Here is a 19,507-nt window from a genome sequence, read left to right as displayed (position 1 = left end):
TGCCTTCCTCCTGCCTCCATAAGATAAGGCATCATTCACATTCACATGGTGACGCATTCACAGGAAATCGCGACCGTCCGTCTCCCATGTGTGCACGCGGGGGGGGGGGGTGTTAGTTTGTGCCGTTTGAGCACCATCCGCTACTGGTCAGTAGCTCCATATATTCTTCCACCCTGGGGGCAGTTTGTTCCTGTCCTGGTCCCTTTGTTTCCTCACAGCTCTTCCTTATCCTCCCCTCCTCTTCAGGCAGCGGGTGTATGCCAGACGCAGCGGATGCAAGTCATAAAATGACATTACACATGCTGCATTTTGTTTATAGCTCTAGAATAAGGATTACGGAGGTGTAAGGATTCCGGTAATATTCCGGTAGTTGAAGCATAATTTCCAGCATTGCTGGGTCAATTCTGGTAAATTCCTGGGTATGCTCATTTTCCATCGGCATCTTTGAACATCACTGGTAAGAGACACCTTACTCTTCTACAGAGCAGTCTGCTTCAATGCCCATGGGAAGAGTTGGGCTTGGCTGCAATGGTGGTAAAACATAATGCTATTAGAATAACAACATCATTCTTCCAACATACACCAAATTCTTATTGAGTGAAAAAAATCTGAACAATATCTAAGCTCCATACACTATGGCTCTGCCTATTGTTTGCTACAAAATAACAGGTACACTTTAAGCTATTAACCCTCACTGCTGGCACTTTTAACAGGCAAGAATAGTGCTTATGTGCCAGTACAAGTAGTGTTTACTTGTATTGGCACAGAATACTTTTTTCTTGATGCTTTTGCAATTAGGGTTAGGATAATAAACCTGTGGTGGTGCGGTACACATGCCTACCGTTTTCTGAACGTATTGATATTTTACCACATACATTATAGGATATACTGAGCATTATCTGAAGAAGCAAGGGCAGGCTGAATATAAAGTTTAAAGTATATCTAAACCCAAAATACAAAATTGTATATATTGCAGATTAGCGGTCCTTAGATGCGTTTGTTTTTTAAAATGTATTTGCTTTTTCTTTTTTTTTTTTTTTTTTTTTTCACCTGGGGATTTTGCTAGTAAGGCCGCGTACACACGCGGGGACTGTTCGCCCAACTTTGTCCGTCAAACAGTTTCGGCAAACAGTCCGCTCAAAATTAGCATGGACGGACATGGCCACACACGACGGACGAACAGTTTGCTGAAACCGTGCGCGATGACGTGAACGGCACGTACGACGGGACGAAAAATACGACGTCCTATACACTGCATTATAACTTTCGGCGTGTAAATCCTTTCTGAGCATGCGCGGAACTTAGTTTGACGAACAAGCCTACACACGAGCGGACTGTTCGCTGAAACAAGGTTTCAGCGGACAGTTTTTCGGAAATTCCGAAAAACCTTGTTCGTCAAACTGTCCGCTGAAACTGTCCGCTGAAAGCCCACACACGAGCGGACTGTCCGCCCAAACACTGTTCAGCGGACAAAGTTGGGCGAACAGTCCGCCCGTGTGTACGCGGCCTAACACAGTTCCTGTCCTAGCATGACAACGCTCATGCACCCTTTTGTATCAGGGCAACAGAAACATTAAATGATTACTGGAACCTCCCCCTATCCCTTTTGTCTATAATTAAGATGGGCAGGCTTATGTAGAACAATGTACCTGATAACAGTGTAACACAGAATGTTATTATCAGATGACAAGATTTTCAGTAAGATTAAAATACATTTTTTGAATTGGACAGGCTGAGATCTATGCAGAGAATGGGATGCTTCATGTTATCAGCTCTTAGAGTAGTTCAATACTGCCTGTGTTGTTGCTCACTTCTCTCCATAGATTGTAGTGTCTAAATACAGCCTAACCTTTGTCATCACTTCATCGTGTTACAATGCAACTGCGCCTACAAGAAGATTAGGATGTAAGTCCTGCTACAAGACATAGATTGCCATGTAAAAGGTGCAGCAACACAGACCTGTATAAAAAAAAATATATATATACAGAGGGGAAAATAATTATTTGATCCCCTGCAGATTTTGTAAGTTTGCCCACTTACAAAGAAATAAAGGATCTATAATTTTTTATCATAGGTGTATTTTAAATATTAGAGACAAAATATCAACCAAAAATTCTGAAAAACAAAACAAAACACATGATACAAATGTTATAAATTGAGTTGCAGTTTGGTGGGTGAAATAAGTATTTGATTCTAAAGCAAAACATGACTTAGTACTTGGTGGAGCAACCCTTGTTGGCAAACACAGTGGTAAGATGTTTCTTGTAGTTAGTTACCAGGTTTGCACACATCTCAGGGGGGGTTTTGGTCCAGTCTTCCTTACAGATCTTCTTTAAATCCTTAGCCCTTGTACACACACGGTCAGAGATTCCAACGGAATGTGTCCTATCGGACCGTTTTGTCGGATATTCCGACTGTGTGTGGTCTGCATCGGACTGTTTCCGTCTGAATATCCGACGGACCAAGTTTTCCAACTTGCCGGTAAAATTTTCTGACAAAATGCTCCTATCGGACATACTCCGATCATGTGTAGCCTACTCCGAGGGACAAAGTGCCATGCATGCTCAGATCAAATTCCTAGACAAAAGCTATTGGCTACTAGCCTGAACGTAGTCCTGTCGTAACGAAATAACGTCATCACGTTATGTACAATCGGATTTTCCGACAACTTAGTCCGACCGTGTGTATGCAACATCACTTCCAGACCTCTTCCGGAATTAATCCGTCGGAATTACTCCAACGGATTTGGTTGTCGGAATCTCCGACCATGTGTACAAGGGCTTAAGGTTTCTTGGCTGACAGATGGCAGCTCAAAGTTTCAGATCCCTCTATAAATTTTCTATAGGATTAAGGTCTGGAGACTGGCTAGGCCACACCAAGACCTTAATGTGCTTCTTCTTGAGCCACGCCTTTGTTGCCTTGGCAGTATGTTTCAGTCATTGTCATGCTGGAAGACCCATCCATGACCCATCTTCAGTATTCTGGTTGAGGGAAGAAGATTCTCATCCAAGATTTTACAGTACATGGCCCCGTCCATTTGCACCTCAATATGGCAAAGTTGGCCTATACCTTTAGCAGAGAAATGGCCCCAAAGCATGATGTTTCCACTCCATGACTGCTTGACTGTAGGGATGGTGTTCTTAGAGTTATGAGTCATTGTCAGCATTTTACTTCCTTCAAACATGGCAAGTCAAGTTAACGCCAAAGAGCTAAATTTTGGTCTCATCTGACCATGGCACTTTCTCCAATCCTCCTCTGAATCATTTAGATGTTCATTGGCAAACTTCAGACAGGCCTGATCATGTGTCTTCTTGAGGAGGTGGACCTTGCGGGTGCTGCAGGATTTCAATCCACGGGGGCATATTGTGTTACCAATGGTTTGTTTGGTGACTGTGGTCCCTACTGCCTTGAGATCATTCACAAGCTCCTCTCATGTAGTTCTGGGCTGATCTCCCACTTTTCTCATGATCATTCTTACCCCAAGAGGCAAAATTTAGCATGAAGCTCTAGATTGAGGGTGATTCATGGTTATTTCTTCCATTTTGCAAATAATAATTCCAACAGTTATCTCAAGCTTATTGTTGATGGTCTATTAGCCCATTCTAGCCTTGTGCAGATCTACAATCTTGTCTAAGAACATTTTTTGACAGCTCTTTGGTCTTGCCCATGATGTTGAGGTTTGAATGGAAGAAAGATTCTGTGGACAGGTGACAACGAGTTGTCATTAGAAGCACCTTCTTAAAATTGACAGGACTAATCTGTGTACCACTTGAGCACATACTGTAGCAAGTCTGTGGGAACCAGAGATATTGTTGGTTGGTAGGGGATCAAATAGTTATTTTATTCAATGAACTGCAACTCAATCTATAACATTTTCTGGATTTTTGGTTGATATTCTGTCTCTATAATTTAAAATACACCTAGGATAAAAATTACAGACCCTTGATTTCTTTGTAAGTGGGCAAACTTACAAAATCTGCAGGGGATTAAATATTTTCCCCACTGTAATGATAAACTATTATAGCAGTCTTTTATAATATGTTTACAAAAATTTAATAATTAACATGCGCTGCCATGTGTTGCAATGTTAAGATTAATTAATTGGCAGCATATGTGAACAGACAATATAGTATATGACGCATAACCAGGCCGTGTTGCCTTTGAATCATGGTGCTTAATTAAAACAACTAACTTGCTTGCTAAGATAATGCAAAACTGATTCATTATAATACCCTCCCCCCTCTTAATATTGACTAACTGTATTATCCTGCCCCTTATAGGCTCAGCCAATGTATGGAGCACAAATGGTAAGTCTGAAAAGCTTTACTGACAAAAATGGGATATGAACAGGAAAATAAATTACAATAAAGAAAAAAGATCATATGGATAACTGTAATCATATTCATGATACAATATAATTTAAAAACTGTTATAAATCCCCACTGAGCTGTGTTAATAAGATCTGTCACCCTCAAGTCTCAGAATTGTTAAAAGCGGTCCAAAAAAAAAGCTAAGTGTAGTGGAGTCTATTGAAAAACATGCTGATAAAACAAAACGGGGAAAAAAATAAAATAAACAAATCCACCCCCTACAGTACAGTATGCACCCATTAGTGCCTGTACTTACTGCCTATGCTCTTTACCACCAATTTGACACTGGTTCTTCTTGAAAAAGTTCTTCAAAAATCAACTTTCCCAGAATTTTGATTTTTGCAAATCACTGACTTCTTTTGATGGCTTTCAGAACTGATATTTATCTGCTCAGGCCACTCCAAGACCTCAATGCATTTCTTCTTCGGCCATTCCTTTGTTGCCATGGCGGTATGTTTCGGGTCTATGTTATGCTGGAATACCCATCCACAACCCATTTTCAGTGCTCTGGCTGAGGGAAGAAGGTTCTCATCCAAGATTTTATAGTACATTGCCCCATCCATTGGCATCTCAGTATGGCAAAGTTGGCCTGTACCTTTAGCAGAGAAATGGCCCCAAAAGCATAATGTTTCTACCCCGTGCCTGACTGTAGGGATGGTGTTCTTAGGGTCATAGTCAGCATTTTTTTTCCTTCAAACACAGGGAGTTGAGTTAATGTCAAAAGCTTCATTTTGGTCTCATCTGACCATGGCACTTTCTCTCAATCCTCTTCTGAATCATTTAGATGTTCATTGGCAAACTTCAGACGGGCCTGTACATGTGCCTTCTTGAGGAGGTGGACCTTGCGGGTGCTGCAGGATTTCAATCCACGGGGGCATATTGTGTTACCAATGGTTTGTTTGGTGACTGTGGTCCCTACTGCCTTGAGATCATTCACAAGCTCCTCTCGTGTAGTTCTGGGCTGATCTTCCACTTTTCTAATGATCATCCTTAAACCATGAGGCAAAATTTTGCATGAAGCTCTAGATCGAGGGCGATTCATGGTTATTTCTTCCATTTTGCAAATAATAATTCCAACAATTATCTCAAGCTTCTTGTTGATGGTCTTGTAGCTCATTCTAGCCTTGTGCAGATCTACAATCTTGTCTAAGAACATTTTTTGACAGCTCTTTGGTCTTGCCCATGATGTTGAGGTTTGAATGGAAGAAAGATTCTGTGGACAGGTGACAAAGAGTTGTCATTAGAAGCACCTTCTTAAAATTGACAGGACTAATCTGTGTACCACTTGAGCACATACTGTAGCAAGTCTGTGGGAACCAGAGATATTGTTGGTTGGTAGGGGATCAAATAGTTATTTTATTCAATGAACTGCAACTCAATCTATAACATTTTCTAGATTTTTGGTTGATATTCTGTCTCTAATTTAAAATACACCTGGGATAAAAATTACAGACTTTTGATTTCTTTGTAAGTGAGCAAACTTACAAAATCTGCAGGGGATTAAATATTTTCCCCACTGTAATGATTAACTATTATAGCAGTCTTTTATAATATGTTTAAAAAACCTATTTAATAATTAACATGCGCTGCCATGTGTTGCAATGTTAAAATTAATTAATTGGCGGCATGATATGTGAACAGACAATATAGTATATGACGCATAACCAGGCCGTGTTGCCTTTGAATCATGGTGCTTAATTAAAACAACTAACTTGCTTGCTAAGATAATGCAAAATTGATTCATTATAATACCCTCCCCCCTCTTAATATTGACTAACTGTATTATTCTGCCCCTTATAGGCTCAGCCAATGTATGGAGCACAAATGGTAAGTCTGAAAAGCTTTACTGACAAAAATGGGATATGAACAGGAAAATAAATTACAATAAAGAACAAAAAGAGCATATGGATAACTGTAATCATAGTCATGATACAATATCATTTAAAAACAGTTATAGATCCCCACTGAGCTGTGTTAATAAGATCTGTCACCCTCAAGTCTCAGAATTGTTAAAAGCGGTCCAAAAAAAAGCTAAGTGTAGTGGAGTCTATTGAAAAACATGCTAATAAAACAAAACGGGGAAATAAAATAAACAAACCCACCCCCTACAGTACAGTATGCACCCATTAGTGCCTGTACTTACTGCCTATGCTCTTTACCACCAATTTGACACTGGTTCTTCTTGAAAAAGTTCTTCAAAAATCAACTTTCCCAGAATTTTGATTTTTGCAAATCACTGACTTCTTTTGATGGCTTTCAGAACTGATATTTATCTGCTCAGGCCACTCCAAGACCTCAATGCATTTCTTCTTCGGCCATTCCTTTGTTGCCATGGCGGTATGTTTCGGGTCTATGTTATGCTGTAATACCCATCCACAACCCATTTTCAGTGCTCTGGCTGAGGGAAGAAGGTTCTCATCCAAGATTTTACAGTACATTGCCCCATCCATTGGCATCTCAGTATGGCAAAGTTGGCCTGTTCCTTTAGCAGAGAAATGGCCCCAAAGCATAATGTTTCTACCCCATGCCTGACTGTAGGGATGGTGTTCTTAGGGTCATAGTCAGCATTTTTTTTCCTTCAAACACAGCGAGTTGAGTTAATGTCAAAAGCTTCATTTTGGTCTCATCTGACCACAGCACTTTCTCTCAATCCTCTTCTGAATCATTTAGATGTTCATTGGCAAACTTCAGACGGGCCTGTACATGTGCCTTCTTGAGGAGGTGGACCTTGCGGGTGCTGCAGGATTTCAATCCACGGCGGCATATTGTGTTATCAATGGATTGTTTGGTGACTGTGGTCCCTACTGCCTTGAGATCATTCACAAGCTCCTCTCGTGTAGTTCTGGGCTGATCTCCCACTTTTCTAATGATCATCCTTAAACCATGAGGCAACATTTTGCATGGAGCTCTAGATCGAGGGCATTTGATGGTTATTTCTTCCATTTGCAAATAATCACTCAAACAGTTGTCTCAAGCTTCTTGCTGATGGTCTTGTAGCCCATTCCAGCCTTGTACAGGTCTACAATCTTGTCTCTGACATCCTTTGACAGCACTTTGGTCTTGCCCATGATGTTGAGGTTTGAATGAAAAAGAGATTATGTGTCTTTTATAAACATATCGAGTTGTCATTAGGAGAAACTTCTTAAATTAACAGGACTAATCTGTATTTTAATTTTTTTTTTTTTTAAACCGGCCCTCCTCTTTAATATTGACCAATTGCATTATTCTTCCTCTTATAGGCTCAGCCAGTGTATGGAGCAGCCTTGGTAAGTCTTGAATAGCTATACTGCTAAGAAAAAAAGAGCAATGGATAACTGTAATCATATTCATTCTTTCTTTTTTTCCTTTTCTTTAGTTTCTTTATATCAAAATATTCAAAAACCAAAATATAATTCTCACCATTAACATCATATATTACAAAATTAATTTTCCTCCCCCTTCCCCCATCCTCACCCCCCTCCCCTTCTATCCCTTCCCCTCTCCAACCTTTCTTTACTGACCTCTAGCTGCCCTACATCTCCCATATCCTCAAGCTTCTCCACTGCTTATACACCCTTTAATCATATTCATGATACAATATGATTTAAAAACAACAGCTGTAGATCCCAACGGAGCTGTGTTAGTAAGATCTGTCACCCTCAAGTCTCAGAAGTGTTAAAAAGTGTCCAAAAAAAGTGGAGTGGAGTCTATTGAAAAACAGGTTGATAAAACAAAAAAACCCATTAGTGCCTGTACTTACTACATTTGCTCTTTACCACCACATTGACACTGGTTCTACTTGAAAAAGTTCTTGAAGAATCAACTTTCCAAGAATTTGGATTTTTGCAAGTCACTGGCCTTCTTTTGATGGCTTTGAGATCTAACATTTACCTGCTCAGTTAGGATGCTCTGTATTGGGGAAGGTCAATGAAATTCTTCACTCATTTGCATTGATGACCAGTCCGATACCTGGGACTTCCTGGGATTTCAGATGGTGGTCATCAGCGGAAATGAGTAAAGAATATAGTGTAGAGATGCCAGCCCGTGCCAGTGTTTATTTTAACAGTTTAAGCCGGATGTTGGGAGAGGCAGGCATGCTGATTGTACAGGTGTGGGCTGGGTTCATATTAGACCTGGGGATAGAGCTCAGGGCTCCACCCAACAGAAAAGAGGTCTATGCAGGAGAGTCAGGACTCCCCCAACCTCTCTAGGAGTCAGAGACTGCATGGGGCAGCCAGACCATGCATGTCTGCAGGAGGCAGATGTAGTCCGCGACAGAGCAGCAATGAGCTGATTGCGAGTAAGCTATGAGAGAACTTGAGTGAAGGAAACCCTTGTGTTGGTCTGAGGAGCCTTTAGGCTTGAAGCAGCCATGTGGCAAGTGAGTAAGCCAGGAGGCTGAAGTATTGTGCAAGTTATAGTAATGGTGGAACCCCTGCATGGGAAATTGCTGTCTTTTGTGAAGTTTTTTTATGTTTCCTTAAATAAAAGGGGGCTGCCATGCACTTAACAATGCAGTTCTTGACTGGCACAACTTCTTGAAAATGCTTGCACCACTTGAGTTTAATCACCCCGATATTTACAATAGGCACAGCAGGGTGCCTGTTCTACTGTACCTGTGCTCAAATCCCAATAGCTTGCACATGCTCTATCAGGTGCTAAAAGGGTGTGACCACATGTTAACACCAGTTACTAGTTCTGGATGAACCCTCTGAATACTGCTGTATGCCCTTTCTAGCAAACTTTGCAATGAAAAATTGGGATTTTTAGTTCACACATATTACAATACATGTTTAAGTTGGCCAACTGCCTTAAATCCTAGTAACTTTCCCACACTTTGTGTCTGTTTGCCCCATGTTGTCATTGGGTCTAGGGGCATATCCCAAGGCCTTTGCCTTGGGTGACATTTTACAGGGGGGCAGCACTGCCCCTAGGCAGAAGGGTCACTAGAGAGTAGTCCTCTTGCCGAGGACTGCAGAGAAAAGAAACAGACTGGGCCTCTGATTTAATGCCCCAAAAAGGCCATCCCAGAGGCAGCTGGGACCTGTAGCTTGCTCCACTACTGACTGGTTGCTTGGGAGGCACTGCCTGGCATCTAGCAACCAGTGGCGTCACATCATGTAAAGTATAGATAAAACCATACAAAGTACATATTACATTGGTATTCCATATACAGTGGTGTGAAAAAGTGTTTGCCCCCTTCCTCATTTCCTGTTCCTTTGCATGTTTGTCACATTTAAGTGTTTCGGAACATCAAACCAATTTAAACAATAGTCAAGGACAACACAAGTAAACACAAAATGCAATTTGTAAATGAAGGTGTTTATTATTAAAGGTGAAAAAAAAATCCAAACCATCATGGCCCTGTGTGAAAAAGTGATTGCCCCCTAAACCTAATAACTGGTTGGGCCACCCTTAGCAGCAACAACTGCAACCAAGCGTTTGCGATAACGTGCAATGAGGCTTTTACAGCGTCCTGGAGGAATTTTGGCACACTCATCTTTGCAGAATTGTCCTAATTCAGTTACATTAGAGGGTTTTCGAGCATGAACGGCCTTTTTAAGGTCATACCACAACATCTCAATAGGATTTAGGTCAGGACTTTGGCTAGGCCACTCCAAAGTCTTCATTTTGTTTTTCTTCAGCCATTCGGTGGTGGACTTGCTGGTGTGTTTAGGATCATTGTCCTGCTGCAGAACCCAAGTTCGTTTCAGCTTGAGTACACGAACAGATGGTCGGACATTCTCCTTCAGGATCTTTTGGTAGACAGCAGAATTCATAGTTCCTTTTATCACGGCAAGTCTTCCAGGTCCTGAAGCAGCAAAACAGCCCCAGACCATCACACTACCACCACCATATTTTACTGTTGGTATAATGTTCTTTTTATGAAATGCAGTGTTCCTTCTATGCCAGATATACTTGGACACACACCTTCCAAAGAGTTCCACTTTTGTCTAATTGGTCCACAGAATGTTGTCCCAAAAGTCTTGGGGATCATCAAGATGTGTTGTGGAGAAATTGAGATGAGCTTTGATGTTCTTTTTGCTCAGCAGTGGTTTTCTCCTTGGAACTCTGCCATGCAGGCCATTTTTGCCCAGTCTTTTCCTGATGGTGGATGCATGAACGCTGACCTTAACTGAGGCAAGTGAGGCCTGCAGTTCCTTGGACGTTGTTGTGGGGTCTTTTGTGACCTCTTGGATGAGTCGTCGCTGCGCTCTTGGGGTAATTTTGGGCGGCCGGCCACTCCTGGGAAGGTTCACCACTGTTCCATGTCTTCGCCATTTGTGGATAATGGCTCTCACTGTGGTTCGCTGGATTCCCAAAGCTTTGGAAATGCTTTATAACCCTTTCCAGACTGATAGATCTCAATTATTTTCTTTCTCAATTGTTCCTGAATTTCTTTGGGTCTCGGCATGATGTGTAGCTTTTAAGGATCTTCTGGTGGACCTTACTGTGTCAAGCAGCTCCTATTTAAGTGATGCCTTGATTGTGAACAGGTGTGGCAATAATCAGGCCTGGGTGTGGCTAGAGAAATTGAACTCAGGTGTGGACAACCACAGTTATAGTATGTTTTAACAAGGGGGGCAATCACTTTTTCACACAGGGCCATGATGGTTTGGATTTTTTTCACCTTTAATAATAAACACCTTCATTTACAAATTGCATTTTGTGTTTACTTGTGTTGTCCTTGACTATTGTTTAAATTGGTTTGATGTTCCGAAACACTTAAGTGTGACAAACATGCAAAGGAACAGGAAATGAGGAAGGGGGCAAACACTTTTTCACACCACTGTACTCCATGATGGAACATAGCTGTAATATGCCTCAGCGCATGAACATCCGCTACATGAATCGCGGCTCTAAACCACTTCTTCAGGAGGAAAAAAGGATAAAATATACAGATAGATTAATAGAGTGTAAATGTTAACCACCAATAGATAATATGTGCACAAAGATAAACAAATAATTGGGGGACTGAAAAGATACAATCGCTTACTGTTGAGGGCCCGCAGAAAGGCCAGGGGCCAGACAGCAATGTCACCAGAACTTCCCTGTTATGGACATGGAAGAATAGATAGGTAATGAATTTACTAGGGCTGAAAAGCCACTAGAGATGAAGTTTTTTATACAAAGTTTATATTAGTACAAAGGTATCCATATAATTAAATACAGAAGAAAAAGAGCAAACGGATAAAAATATAGTACGGATAACTAACCTGTAAGGCCAGAAATTCTGTGTCTAATATCAGGGGAGAGAGAGCATCCAAAAGGAGGCTGGAGTGGGGTATAGGTACCCCCACATATAACTCAGGGGAGCAAAGGCAATGAAGAGGCCGGTTTGCCTCAAGCATAGACCTAGGACGAATAAAAATAAGCCCCGGTGACTAGGGAAAAATACTTACAAAGATAGCAACATCAGCTGGAGACATCACTAACAAATGAAATACAATAGAGCAGTCGCGGGCCGTGGATCAAAGCACTCCCCAGTACCGCCCACCATCCAGGGGATCACATGTCTGCCGAAAGGAAGGAAAAGGGACAAAGCTGACGCCCACAGTCCCAGCAGAGCTTACCCTAAAGCGACCGCTACCTAGTTGTAAGGTAAGAATTATAATTATCATTGCTATTTGGATGATGGTGCCCCCAATTCTTTATTCTGTAGTTAGGTATCTGGAGGTCACGTTGCTATTCTAATGCACAGGGAGGCCGAGGCCCCGGCATTCAAAGTGGAGCAGGATTTAACTTCCTCCTCCACCACTCTACGACTGCGCCTAGTGCTTTCCACCCACCTCCTCCATCTCCATGATCTTCTCCAGCGTGCTCTGAGGGAAGGGAATTCTGAGAACTCTGAGATCAGGCTGGAACCATGTGTATAGTGTCATGAGAGAGCCGGGGCACTGCAGAGCCAGAGACCAGTGGTGGTGCGTCCATTAGGGGTGCTTGGGCGCTGTCCCCTCTCTCCAGCCACCCCTTTTGTGTATTATGGATAGATTCATGCATTACATGAATCTAGCCACCCCCCATTTAGGTGTCCGGCCCCTTTTTCGGGCACCGGGCGTCTGAATTGCCATAGGTTCTAATAGGCGTCAAAAAAGGTGCACTGCGAGCGCAAACCATTGCGCTCACAGTGCACCCAGGTGTGTTAGCAAAGCAAATTTATAATTTCTTTGCGAACTCAGAACCGCCTCTCAGCCAATCAGGAGGTCCGGTTGTAATACCGGGCACCTGATTGACTAAAGGTAGAGGCGATCCCATTGGCCGATGTGCAGAACAGGAAGAAGACACGCACATAGCGCTACATGTCCCACAGCCCATCTCCTGACCTGCGGCCTGATCCACCACCACGATGGGGTAAGTGCCGGTCAGACAGTGGGCAGGTGGGGGCCGCACAGTGCCTGCATATTATGGGTACAAAAGCTGCAATTGATGGAGCACAATTGGCTGCATATTATGGGCACAGAGACTACAATTGTTGGGGCATAGTTGGCTGCATTTGATGAGCACAGAGGCTGCATATCATGGGCACAGTGGCTTAACCCTATTGGGCATGGAGTTCACAAGAGCTTCACAGGCTGCCACTGGAGTCCTCTTCCACTCCTCCACAACATCATCACAACATCATCACAGAGCTTGGGGATGTTAGAGACCTTGCAATTCTACACCTTCCGTTTGAGGATGCCCCTTTAGATGCTCAATAGGGTTTAGGTCTGGGGACATGCTTGGCCAGTCCATCACCTTTATCCTCAGCTTCTTTAGCAAGGCAGTGGTCATCTTGGAGGTGTGTTTGGGGTCGTTATGTTGGAATACTGCCCTGCAGCCCAGTCTCCAGGGGGGGGGGGGCTCATGCTCTGCTTCAGTATGTCACACTACATGTTGGCATTCATAGTTCTCTCAATGAACTGTAGCTCCCCAGTGCCGGCAGCACTCATGCAGCCCCAGTCCATGACACTCCCACCACCATGCTTGACTGTGGGCAAGAAACACTTGTCCTTGTAATCCTCACCTGGTTGCCGCCACACATGCTTGATGCCATCTGAACCAAATAAGTATATCTTGATCTCATCGGACCACAGACTATGGTTCTAGTAATCCATGTCCTTAGTCTGCTTGTCTTCAAAAAACGGTTTGTCGGCTTTCTTGTGCATCATCTTTAGAAGAGGCTTCCTTCTGGGATGACAGCCATGCAGACCAATTTGATGCAGTGTTCACCCATGAAAGGGCATCGTCAGTGAAAAAGTGCAATTTTAACCAATTGCCGACCAGACAAGTGAAAGAAAGGAGATCTCTCAAAAGGTAAGTGTAGTGCCCTGCCCTAGACAGGCTAAATTATGTTTTGGCTCTGCTGTACCAAGTGGAGTGGCAATCTATTTTCTAGGTCTGACCAGGTTTCCTTAAGCTGGCTAATTGTTCCTGTCTGCCTGTGGAAGAAGTAGGAGTGTCAGCCACTGAGTTATGAATATTTATCTGACCTTAGCCAATTCCTGGGAGGGGGCACCAAGAAGATGAATATTTGAGGAGCTTGTTGCTGCCTTCTGGGAGGCGGCCTGTAAATTGAAGCGATATTGTTGGGCCTCAGCATGTGCTTGGATGGGGGCCTGGAGGAACTTGGATTGAAGGATATGGCATTACCTGTGGAAGCTGGTCTGGAGAAGGTCCTTTTCACTCACAGAGAAGTGTCACATGGAAGCTGGGTGGATGGCAGCACACTGTGAGCAGGACTTTGGTCTATGACTCTAGGTGTGCATGCTTTTTGGGGATTAATGTGAGAGGTTGCTGTAAGGACTGGGACTGCTCATACAGAATCTCAGAAGAATAGCTGGCTATCCCCTCCACCTCCAACAAAGGCTGCTGTTAGTGGATTTTTGCTCAAGAACCTGTTTTGCATTTTTTGAGTATCTTGCATCTTTATCCCTCTTTCCTGTTTAAAGCACTGCAATAAATCTACAGGCCACATGTGTCAAACACAAGGCCTGCAGGCCAAATGCAGCCTGTTGTCCATTTTATGTGACCGTCACACCTCTCCCATAGCTGTGGCATCCCCCTTGTCTCCATCAGCAGTTGTCAGCAGTGAGACAGAACCTCTCCACCAGATCCTGCGCTTCTCCATGCATTGGAGACTGCTCAGATGGAACACCATGGCAGAACTACGTTCTGTATGCGTGGTCTCCAATAAAGTTTATTTTGGATGATAACTCCGATGTACAACCCTTCTTTTCACACTTGCATCATTGAGTGGGCTCTGTGCCTACCCTTCACAGCTTGGGTATTATGGTATTATTAAAACCAGTAATGATTGAATACAGAGGCAATTATTTAATATAATAAAGAGTAGATACCTTCATATAATCTTACAGATACAACCAACACTTTAAGGGCAATCATAATGCTGATGCGGCCCGCAATAAAATTGAGTTTGACACCCTTGCCCTAGACTAAGCCTGTGTTTGTCGATGTGCTTGGAACTGGTGTCTGGGCATGGCAGCCTCTGAAGAGGTAAAAGAGACCTGTGCATATATTCAGGGACCCCTCTAGGGAGAGCTACATAAGGGAAATTCTCTTCTAGACAGTTGTCATTGGAACAAATGTTCTAATTGAAGGATTGTACCTCTATTATTGTTCCTTTAGGAACTTAACATTTTAGATTGTTCTTCACTTTCTGTCTCAGGGACAGTGGTCAACAGGACAAATAGAGAGGGAGAAACTTCCCAACGGACATACACACAGAAGTAAAATCTGCCAGGTTCTAGTTCTTCATAATTTTAACCAAAAGAAAAATATATTTTGGCTTTAGGTATATTTTTATGTGCTGGCTAAAGGACAAATATTCTGCAAGACAAATTTGTTTACGTGTCAAAATGTCAGTACTGTGTTGTAAATTTTGTAAGTAGTTCTAACTATTGCATCACTATTTAGGTTTACTAGTCAATTTACAATATATATGGTGTGATTTATAACTGGACACATTTTAGCATTATAAAAATGGACACTGTAGACATAATTTTTATTAAATAAATGCTCCATGCCGCCAAACAAGCCACCTTTATTACTCATTTATACTCTGTCCTCCAGTCCTCATTGTCTTTTCTCTACTTTTAACTTTCTACTTGCTCCACCACCACCTCCTCCACCCATTACCTCGCTCACGAGATTGGCAATCACTTCAAAAACAAAATTTGTGGGGGCATCTCTACTGCACAGACATCTATCCCGCTTAACATACTCTGCACAAAACTGCCCTCAACACTTTCCTCTTTTGACCTTGCTACTACCAAATAGCCCACCTTACCACCTGTCACCTGGATCCTGTTACCTCACAACTACTACAGTCACCCTCAACCTCTATCCTATGCTCCCTTACTCACATCTTCAATTTCTTCCTCTCTACTGGTACCTTGCCCTCCCCTCTAAAACATGTGCTGATCACCCCAATATTTAAAAGGCCCTCACTGGACCCCACCACCCTGAACAACTTAAGACTTGCTCCCGTTTACCTCTAAACATTTAGAACGTTTAGTCTACAACCCGTCTGATCTCCTACCTGTACCTCACTGTCAACAATCTTCTTGACCCCTTACATTCCAGCTTTTGCTTACTACATTCCACTGAAACTGCCCTACTAAAACTCACTAATGATTTACTAACCGCTAAAACCAATGGCCACTACTCCATATTCATAGTACTAGACCTCTCTGTAGCCTTTTATACTGGTGACCATCCCCTCCTCCTCAAAAAACTCCACACTCTTGGCCTTCAAGACTCTGCTCTCACCTGGTTCTCCTCCTGCCTATCACACCTTCAGTGTTATCTATAAATCTGTCTCCTCCTCTCCACTTCCGCTTTCTGTAAGGGTCCCCCAAGGTTCTGTTCCTCTGATCCCTCCTCGTCTCTACACCTCCTCCCTTGGTCACTTAATAAACTCCCATGACTTCCAGTACCATCTTTATGCTGACAACACACAAATCTATCTCTCTACTCACTTCACTCCTTCAGTCTCCTCTCGCATTACTAGGTTACTAACTGACATATCAGCATGGATGTCACACCACTTCCTTAAACTCAATCCTAAAACTGAGCTCATAAATTCCCTCCTGCCCGTTGCCCCTCTTTTGACTTAATAATGCAACCACCAGTCCCTCCCCTCATGGCAGGGTGCTAGGTGTACTCCTAGACTCTGACCTGTCCTTTCAGACCCAAATCCAATCACTGTCCAAATCTTGCAGACTTCACCTCCATAGCATCTCCAAAATACACCCCTTTTTAACCGTTGAAACCACTAAGCAACTTATTCACTCCCTCGTTATCTCTCGCCTTCACTATTGTAACACCCTCCTCATTGGCCTACCTCTCCGCAGGCTATCCCCTCCTTACTCTATCATGAATGCTGCTGCCAGACTCCTCCACTTACCAACCGTTCAGTGTCTGCCTCCTCTCTCTGCCAATCCCTCCACTGGCTTCCCATTGCCCAGCGGATAAAATTCAAAACACTAACAGTAACATACAAAGCCATTTACAACTCTGTCCCAAGCTACAGCACCAATCTTATCTCCAAATATCATCCAATCCATCCTCTCAAGACCTCCTGCTCTCTATCTCCCTTGTCTCCTCCTCCCATGCTTGTCTCCAGAGCCTCTGCCATCCTCTGGAACTCACTACTCCAATCTGTCTGGCTATCTCCTACTTTGCCCTCCTTTAGGTGATCCCTGAAAGCTCATCGCTTCAGGAAAGCCTATCCTGGCTTTGCTTCGCTAATAACCGAATGTTAAATTTCTCCCATCAGTTCATCCCTCACAGTTACTATCTTTTTTCCACCAGTCTCTTCCTATTAGATTGTAAGCGTGCAGGAACAGGGCCCTAGTAACCCTCTTGTATTGAATTGTTGCTCTGTTTCCCTTTATATTGTAAAGCGCTGCGCAAACTGTTGGCGCTATATAAATCTTGCATAATAATAATAATAAATTACATTTGTTCCAGGCACCAAGCATGGCTTTTCCAGTGTTTGGGGCAGCCAAGGTAAGCTTTTATGTTGTATGCAAAATGTGACTGCATTTTCTTATTATACAATTTTAGCTTTATTTCTCTTAAATTGTAGAGAAATGTTAACTAATGCATTACAATTTAATTACACCCATTTGATTTTAGACGACTAAAATTAATTTCAGTCGGCTAAAATTACTGGAGGAGATTTTAGTCGACTAAATACAACTAAAACAATTGCAGAAGACTAAAACTAAAATTCCATTTTAGTCTTAAGACTAAAACTAAATCAAAATTTGCTGCCAAAATTAGCACTGCATATAAGTAGCCTGAGCATTTAAAAATATATTCTTTGCCAACAATAATCTATTTTCTTTATCATTCCAGCCACAGCAAGGACCCACAATGGTGCATAATCCGGTATGTTTATGTTATTCTTGGTACATATTTTCGGAAACAAAGAGGTGGTGTAACAAACTCAGTAATAGTTTGGGTTTTGCCCATTTCTACAAATCACGTTAGCTTTCACATACTAAATGTGCACTAGTATAACATGCTATATATTTATTCCATTCTTGTTAAATAAGCATAGTTCTAGACTGTGGCAAAACATATTAACAACTACTATCAATCAAAACCTCAAGAATTGTTCTTTGGCCAACAACCCAAGATTAGACAATGGAACATGTTTATTCAATAAGTACAAATTTACTTTTTTAGCACAATACATATCATGATCCATTACTAGTCAAACCTGTGCTAGTCACAGGTATGTCAGTATAACTAAAATTATAACATCACTATAGCATAAATGTCCTTATCATGAGTGCTGTACAGGCCACACTACCTCAAAAACCCAGATGAGGATATGAATCAGTAACAACTGACCTCTAAAAAAAAAAGCTGTGACATAGATAGCTGAGCAGGAAGTGTGGGAATAACAACAACAAGATGGCTAGAAATATTCACGTTCAGTTTGTCAGCCCCCAGAACATCATAAAGTAGAGTCTTAGCCCCTCCCTCCAACATTGCAGCCAATCAGGCCCATCAAAATTGTAAACATTACTTAAATGCATAACCATCAGCATCCACTTGAATCCATTCTTCCATTGGTCAAGGCTTCCTTTCACAAGAGCTGAATGCGGCTAGCATCTTAATTTTAATGTCATATACATTATCTCACAAAAGTGAGTACATCCTGACATTTTTGTAAATATTTTATTATATCTTTTCATTTGACAACACTGAAGAAATGACACTTTGCTACAATGTAAAGTAGTTAGAGTCTACAGCTTGCATACCAGTGTAAATTTGCTGTCCCCTCAAAATAACTCACACAGCCATTAATGTCTAAACTGCTGGCAACAAAAGTGTGTACACCCCTAAATGAAAATGTACAAATTGTGCCCAATTAGTCATTTTCACTTCCCGGTGTCATGTGACTTGTTAGTGTTACAAGGTCTCAGGTGTGAATAGGGAGCAGATGTGTTCAATTTGGTGTGATCGCTCTCATACTCACTAGAAGTTTAACATGGCACCTCATGGCAAAAAGCTCTCTGAGGATCTGAAAAAAAGAATTGTTGCTCTACATAAAGGTGGCCTAGGATATAAGAAGATTGAAACTGAGCTGCAGCATGGTGGCCAATACCATACAGCGGTTTAACAGGACAGGTTTTACGCAGAACAGGCCTCGCCATGGCGATCAAAGAAGTTGAGTGCACGTGCTCAGCATCATATCCAGAGTTTGTCTTTGGGAAATAGACGTATGCGTGCTGCCAGCATTGCAGAGGTTAAAGGGGTGGGGGGTTTAGCCTGTCAGTGCTTAGACCATTTGCGGCACACTGCATCAAATTGGTCTGCATGGCTGTTGTCCCAGATGGAAGCCTCTTCTAAAGATAATGCACAAGAAAGCATGCTAAATAGTTTGTTGAAGACAAGCAGACCAAAAACATGGATTATTGGAACCAGATCCTGTGGTCTGATGGAACTAAGATAAACTTTTTTGGTTCAGATGGTGTCAAACACGTGTGGCGGGAACCAGGTGAGGTGTACAAAGACAAGTGTGTCCTGCCCCCAGTCAAGCATGGTGGTTGGAGTGTCATGGTTTGGGGCTGCAGGAGTGCTGCCGTCACTGAGGAGCTACAGTTCATTGAGGGAACCATGAATGCCAACATGTACTGTGA

The 19,507-nt window shown here is 42.4% G+C and overlaps 1 protein-coding gene across 8 annotated transcripts in view; it reads left to right on the top strand.

The window, feature by feature from the left end:
* LOC143930166 (galectin-4-like) overlaps positions 1-19,507 on the top strand; it is a 101,305-nt gene that overhangs the window by 64,724 nt on the left and 17,074 nt on the right. For 2 of the 8 annotated variants that reach the window (XM_077454504.1, XM_077454234.1), the window contains 5 exons: positions 4,281-4,307; positions 6,171-6,197; positions 7,610-7,636; positions 17,322-17,360; positions 17,712-17,744. In XM_077454504.1, the coding sequence (XP_077310630.1) occupies positions 4,281-4,307; positions 6,171-6,197; positions 7,610-7,636; positions 17,322-17,360; positions 17,712-17,744 (153 nt within the window). The remainder of the gene's footprint in view (positions 1-4,280; positions 4,308-6,170; positions 6,198-7,609; positions 7,637-17,321; positions 17,361-17,711; positions 17,745-19,507) is intronic. The other 6 variants (XM_077454327.1, XM_077454670.1, XM_077454412.1 and 3 more) reach the window with 3 other exon arrangements.

Source organism: Lithobates pipiens, unplaced genomic scaffold (assembly GCF_037356315.1).
Source record: "Lithobates pipiens isolate NorthernLeopardFrog02 unplaced genomic scaffold, aLitPip1_a1.2 Scaffold_1, whole genome shotgun sequence".
Classification (NCBI taxonomy): domain Eukaryota; kingdom Metazoa; phylum Chordata; class Amphibia; order Anura; family Ranidae; genus Lithobates; species Lithobates pipiens.
Note: the sequence above shows the minus strand (reverse complement) of the source record. Positions and strands in the feature narration are given on the sequence as shown.